The 7,144-nt window shown below is 44.9% G+C and overlaps 1 protein-coding gene across 6 annotated transcripts in view; it reads right to left on the reverse strand.

The window, feature by feature from the left end:
* The window catches only part of IQGAP2 (IQ motif containing GTPase activating protein 2), a 122,938-nt gene extending 117,708 nt beyond the window's left edge, over nucleotides 1–5,230 (reverse strand). For all 6 annotated transcript variants that reach the window (XM_063179865.1, XM_063179863.1, XM_063179861.1 and 3 more), the window contains exon 1: nucleotides 5,161–5,230. In XM_063179865.1, the coding sequence (XP_063035935.1) occupies nucleotides 5,161–5,206 (46 nt within the window). In that variant the 5' untranslated portion in view covers nucleotides 5,207–5,230. The remainder of the gene's footprint in view (nucleotides 1–5,160) is intronic.
* Between the last annotated feature and the right edge of the window lie 1,914 nt (nucleotides 5,231–7,144).

The following is a 7,144-nucleotide window of genomic DNA, read 5'->3' on the forward strand; positions in this document are numbered from 1 at the left end:
CTCTTCAAAGCCCAGCTGGCGCCACTCTGAAGGGAACATTGCTGTCTTCTGAAGGTGAACCTGAGTGCCAAGGTGCAGGAAGTGCTGATCCAAGAATGAGCTGTGCAGGACACAGCCCTGGTATCAGCCTCTCTTATCAGGGATCAGCAAATGAGGCGTGTACAGCAGGCATCCCTCCACAGGATGGGGGCACCTGGCCCCTGCACCCCCAGGCATGGTCCCCAGGCCAGGGTGGGCACATCTCCTCCCCTGTCCAGTACCTGCACTTTCATTCCACAACATGCAGTAGTTCAAGGATACCTGTTCCAGAAAAACAACGAAACAGCCTGAACAAGTGAAGCAAACACAGCAGGTTAATAATTTCCTGCAAGGAGCAGGCACAGGAGAGCACACTTGCTTATCATTGTACTGAAACATGACCCACCAGTCCTGCCTGTCACTGACAGGCTTTTTTTTCCTTTTTCTAAGGTAGGGTTATTCCTTGTAAAACATAGTCCGCTTGAACCAGCAACAGTATCGAGCAAACTTTGAGCTGCAAAAATTATGTAACAAGCCCCACTTGACAGAAGAGGTGAGCTAAAACCCTGTATGCTTCCTACTCCCTGCCTGAGTATCGGACTTGATGTAGCACGCTCACATGAGCTATAAATCCTGTTTCCAGTGCAATATTAATATTTCCTGTTTCAACAGCATTCAAGCAGCTTTAAGCATGCTCTAACATAGCTCTGTCCTTTCTTTACCAGCAGACTTCGGGGGAGATGAACCTGCTTTGTACAAAAAGCACACTAAAAGAGAACCACTCCTACCAAGTGACTTATGTGCACTTGGTTAAACAAAGCAGTTAAACTTTTTGAGTTCTCATTCAGCAGTTTAATTATTAGCAACCTACAAAAAGAGTGGAAGAGATAAACAGTGTATTTGGTTGCCAAATAACACCCATCAATAAAAAAAGGAGAAAAGGGTTTTCATAAGTCACAGGCACTACAAGAAAATATACACCCAAAAGAATATATATGCATAGGACACAGCAAAACTTTTTTTTTAAGTTTCAAAAAACTTCTTAAAAAAACAAAATCCCATCTGTTTTCACTTAGGAAAATCCTATGGAACTTTTACCAAAAGACATTTCCCCCTTTTTAGACTGAAAAAGAGTCATTTGTTTCGCTGCACTTACTAGACATGCAGACAAATTTATAGTGTTTTATGTTAAAAGCTTTTCAAAAAGCCACTGGTTTGCAAACTTTCACATCCTGCTGAGCAAAGAAGCTAGGTATCGTTTCATAGAGAGGCGTAGGCTGTGTTTCACTTCAGGTTTGCCCTGCCTGTCTCCACAGGCAGAGCAGCACTCCCTCATGAAGCTTCATGCTGGTTATGTCTCATCTCCAAACTCCTGGTGCCAAACGGTAGCAATTCCGGGAGCCAGCACCAGAAGCACAAGCAACGCCCTCAGCACTGGACACCAAAATCTGTTTTCCCATTTTAACCCATCATCCATGTCCCATGAAGCTTGCTTTCTGACCTCAGCAGCAGAGGTGAAGACTTATTTGTGCCTCCAACAGAAGCATCTGCTGATGTTGGACCACCTAGCTCAGTAGACAGGGACTCAGGGCATTCAATATTAATTCAGCTACTCTGAGCATGTTAATGCCTAAAATCCTTTTCAGATCCAGACACTCACTCTCTGTAGCTTCACTACATTCCTGGAAGTGCAGTGAAGCCTTTCAGATAGTTCACAAAAACTTAAACATTTGTTTCTGCACACAGATTCCAGGGAAAACTAGCTATAAAGGAGCTGAGAATGTCAGGAAATGAGCATTCTCAAAGATACACCATTGCCTGATTTGATGTCTTCCCATGTTCAGTCTGTGAGGTGCATCTGAGATTTATACTTTTTTCATCTTCATAATCTTCCGCAGTTATAAAAATGGCTCATACCTCTAGTTGTAATAGAAGTCACAATTCTCTGCAGTTTTGTGAACCTCTGCTTCTGATTGTGCTGGGATTGAGAAATAAACCAGGCAACAGCTGTAGCCAGACTGGAAACCACTACGTAAATTCAGTTGCAGTGTGCCTGTTAACACAGTTTCAGCTGGATACGCTGGCTTCCTTGTAATTTGACGTTCTCACTTGAATTGGTACTGGAGATAGATATCTGTCTGAAGTGCTCAGTGGAGCAACAACAGAAATCTCTTCTGCATCTCTTTTAAGCTATCGGCAGCAAGCAGAGCTGGAGGCACCTTTCAACAAGTGGTCCAGGAAGCCACAAAACTTTTGCCCTAATACTCCAAGGGAAGGCTCCAGGAGTTTGCTCTGAGCCCTGATTCTCCCATGAACCATGCTCATCCTGAATTAGCACCAGCCCAGAAAGGGACTGTCTTGTTTGATTTCATTCGTCAATTTCCTGACTTTAAATATGGAAATGATCAGCTCTAAGATTTCTTTTTCTAGATGTTTTTTGTGTCCCTATATCAGCAAAGCTTGTGAGGTACAACTTCTTTCAAGTTCAGGAAATGTCTCCAGTGAAATGCTACTCATAATCATGCACCAGTTTATATAGTACCTGGCAGAAAGTTATGATAGTAAAATGCTAGCATTCTTCAGAGCAATATACAAACTCTGCTAGGAACTTGAAGCCAAAGTCAAAAGTCCAAGTTAAGTTAAATGTTTAAAACAGTTCTAGGTCACTAAAGCAAGTGGTCTTAGAAATTTGATAGCCTAACTTCGACAACTTATTAACTCCTTAGGAAATCCAGCATAGATGTGGTGTTCTCAACAAAGGGAACTGTTTGTCAATAATCCAAAGTGAAGTTTTGGTTACGTAGGGAACCTGCAACTTATGATGGTCTTTCATAAGAGCTTCACATAACACCAGTGTTAGTTTTCTAGTTAGGGAGCCTTTTCTTTTCTTGGTTTGGGGTTTTTTTTAGGTGCTGGGTCTCTTCGCGTCTCAAAATGGCAGCCAAATGCAATGCAGCTAAAACATATGTATTTCTCTAAACACAGGCTAAAAAACCCAAACACGCACCTTAACTTGTCACTACAGACAAAGCTATGGCTTGCTCTTTAAAGTATGGAGATCTCCATGGAGTTTTTTGGTGTATTTTTTTTAAATATTGCCATCAGCCTGGCACATTTCAAGAGCCTTTGCCTACTCTCTTGAAAGGAATATAATTTCAAAGGTTCCTGCAGCAAAAATTGCACTCCAAAAAGAAGTGGATGCAGCGTGGCACAGCAGCCACAGCTTCTCACTCCGGGAAGGACAGAATTACTACCCGATCCCAAGCAAGCAGAAGTTACTGGTCAGAGGGGAGACACCATTAGAAAAGACAAATGTACTCTCATCCATTCTTGTACCTGGGGCAGAGAGACCTGACACCAAGACTGGCTACGACTCAGAACATGAATGTCCCCATGGTAACTAGAACAAAATGCTCTCAACTACCTTAGCAAAGCATAAGCACTGAGAGGACAGACCATATCTTCAAAACTGTATTTAGTGTCCTTAACACAGTCATTCTTTCCCATAATAATTGAGGGCTACAATCCTTAAAATACTCTGAGCAGCTCTGGCAATAAGGTAATGTCAACCTCAGCGCCCAAGCAGGAACAAGACTCAAAGGATGAGCCCTTTGCTTTAAGTCAAAGCCTAATCTTTGCCTTTATCAGAAGTCATGGCACAGAGACTTCTACCTGTCCAGACCCAGATATCCTGAGACCAGCCACGCCAAATCTACACAGGAAAGTCCCTGCTGCTGGAGTCCTGATGGGCATACGACAAACATTTCTCCATCTCTACAAGACGGGCAGTATCCAAGCTGAGGCTGGAGCACGATGCTGCACACCTGGACACTGCCCAGCTACACGTACAATGGCACAAGCACCTGGGAGGACTGGCTTCACAAGCAAAGTAGTCACCCTTGCTAACACAACACCACGGGCACTCAGACTATGCCTGTAGTAACCAGTGAACACACACCTTCCCAAGGATGTAATCCACCTACTGGGTAAAAGGAAAAATAAAACCTACAGGCAGGTTTCACAAGCGGCCCCAATAGAGGGCATCAACAGGGTGAATCGGTCATCAAGGAGGAGAAATGCCCAGAAGAGCGTGGCATCCTGCGAGCTGAAGGTCTTACTGCCAAGCTTTTTCTGCTTGTCTTAGGTGGAATCTAGGTGGCCCTTAACACCGTTAAGGAGTTTTGTGTTTCTTTCTAAAGGGAGGTTTCAAAACCGGTTTTAGACAAAGCCACTACGATAAGAACTGGGTAGTTGCTCATTAGACAACAGGATGCCAGGGTTGTTGAGAACTTTGCAGATCATTTGTGCGTTCCCATTTTACAATGCCTTAAGTATCAGAGGCATTTCTTGCAGGAATGGCACAGCCACGGGCTTGCGTTGCTCTGCCCCACAAGAGCCAGGAAAAGCACGGGCTGGTGCAAGATCCCAGCACGGCAGAGCCCAGCAGCAGGAGGAGGCAAGGTGCTTCAAGGGTTTTCCTTAAACACACGTTTGGGAAGTAAATACACCCCCTCCGAAAAGAAATGCCTGGTACCTGCACGGTCTCTCCCCACATCCCCAAGTACTTCAGAGGTGCAAAGGTCTAAGACAAAGTTATAAAACTAGAAAGCAAAGGTTTAATTTTATAATCCGAAATTCCGAAGCGATAATCCAAAGGTTACCAAGTTACAACCCGAAACGGCAATCATAACTCAAGCTACGAAGTTAAAACCCAAACCCATACCTGTAACAGCAAGTTACAGCACTAAAACCCGAAGCTCGACCTCTGATCTGAAACTCCCGAGCTGCAATGCGGAATTACAGCTATAATCCATTCACAAAGTTACAGAACAAAACGCAACCCCGTGAAAACCTGTTCAAATCCCAGCCGGAGCCGGCTGCGGGCTAACCTAAAAGGAGCCGGGGCGCTGCGCGCTGCCACAGTCTGCAGGGCGGGTTTTATTTTGCCTTCAAGTCGCTCTTTTAAACCGAGAAAGCAGCAAGGGAGTGAGAAATAAAAATTTGAAAAAAAAAATAAATAAATAAAAACAACCCCAAACCGCAAAACCCCCAAACAAAACAAAACCCAAAAAAAAAAAAAACAAAACAAAACAAAAAAACCCCAAGAAGAGGTCCCGAAACGCCCCTCAGGACCCCACTCACAGCCATAGCGGGGCCGCTGCAGGGACGCCAGCTCCTCATGGTGCATCCTGCCGCCGCGGCGAGGGACGGCGCCGGCCCCCGCCCGCCCTTCTTATGCGCGGCCCGGGCCCCGCTGATTCGCTGCGCCCCGGCCGCGCCCGCCCCGCGCCGCGCCGGGGCCACCCTGGGCGGGCCGGCGGGGCCGCGGCTGCAGCGCGGGAGGGAGCGAGGGAGGGAGGGAGCGAGCGAGGGAGGGAGGGAGGGAGGGCGAGCGAGCCAGCCCGCCCGGCGGGCGGGGGGAGGCGCGGAACAGCGGGGGAAAGGGGAGAAGGAAAGTGAGAGGCGAGGGGAAGAACAGAACAGAACAGAACAAAAAACAGCCCCAAACAAACAACAACAACAACGCAAAAGTAGAAAAGCGCCAAGTCGCAAAGTAGAAAAAGAAGGGAGAATAAATCGAAACGCAACAAAAAAAAAAAAAAAAAAAAAAAAAAAAAAAAAAAAGAACCCACCAAAACAAAACTAAACAAAAAACAAACAAACAAACAACAACAAAAAAACCCAAACAAACAAAAAAAAAAGACCCAAAAAATCCCACAAGCAAAAACCCAAAAAACAACAAGAACCCAAGCCCCAAAGCAAAGGAAAAAAAAAATCAACCAAAGACCCCCAAAACCACAACAAAAAAACACCCCAAAAGGCCGCCAAACAACAACAACACAACAAACTAAAACCCCCGAAAAAACACAACCAAAAGGCAAGGCCCAGAGCAAAAAAAAAAAAAAAAACACAAAACAAAAAACCAACAAAAAAAAACCCCAAGAAAAATGAAAACAAGTAAAAATGCAACACAACGAAACATACCCAACCAGCAAACCAAAAAGTAAAGTGGAAAGAAATTAAATCCACTCCCCCCAAGAGCCGGTGAAACAAGGGGGGAAAAATGCAAACAAACAACAAAAGCAGAACAAGCCCCCTCTCAAAAAATATAACAGAATAAAACAAAACAAAATGAGTACAAAAAGAGTCCTAAAATCAAAAAACGGAAATCCTTCCCTCCCAAATGCAGAAAAGAACCCCAAATCAGCAATCCATGCAAATCCTCTGAATAAAAGGTAAACAAACCAAAAAAACACCACCCCAAACCACCAAACAATTTAAATAAACCAAATTCCACAGTGTAGAAGGCCAAGAAATCTCCCCTGTGGTGTTTTGGCAGGGTGGACTTTGAAGAGAGGTGAAGAACCAAGCCTAAGACTCCCTCCTGTAGTTTTGCTGTTTCAAAAAATTCTCACTCCCCACAAGCAGCGTTTTTGACAAACCACAAAGCCATCACCATGACCTGCAGGGCACTTTTGGAGTTGGGTGTACTTGTGTGGACCTGTCCCATGTTGCTGCTCCTTTCCAAGGAGTTTTATGAGGGAACTAGGCATGTTCCTCGATTTGAGACTCCTCTCCAGGGTGTCTCTGTCAGAGAGGGCTTGATTTTGGACAGCTGAGCAGCAAGTCCACGATTCTATGATTCATGCTTTGGGGCCACAGGCTCCCAGGTCACTATGAAATGCACCTGAAGATGGTTTCTCAAATTGCAGTGTATTGTAGGGCAGGACTATATCCTCTCAAAAGCCACTATGCCCATACCATGAAGTTCTATGGAAGACAGGATGAGGTAGTGTCTCTGCACAGCCACAGCCTGCCCGTGGGACAAAACGCACCTGAGCATGCTTGTATTTTAATGACATGTACCAGGTGACTCTTACGTGTGTTTGCATTGTCTGGAAGATTTTAGTGATTTGTGTTTCAAAATAAAACACTGCTGGGTCTGTAGAGTCTCCTCTGTGGCTGGGCACAGCTCACTGGGGTAGGAAAAGACAATCCTCATAGCGCTTAACACATGGACTGTCGAGGAAGAAAAGATTGACAGAGTACGGGAAAAAAACAACCTAAGAGGAAACACTGTTCTTTTTCTTGAGGTGCTTTTGATTTCCTCTGCTCCTTTTTCCAC

The sequence above is a fragment of the Melospiza melodia genome, chromosome Z, assembly GCF_035770615.1.
Source record: "Melospiza melodia melodia isolate bMelMel2 chromosome Z, bMelMel2.pri, whole genome shotgun sequence".
Taxonomy (NCBI): Eukaryota; Metazoa; Chordata; class Aves; order Passeriformes; family Passerellidae; genus Melospiza; species Melospiza melodia.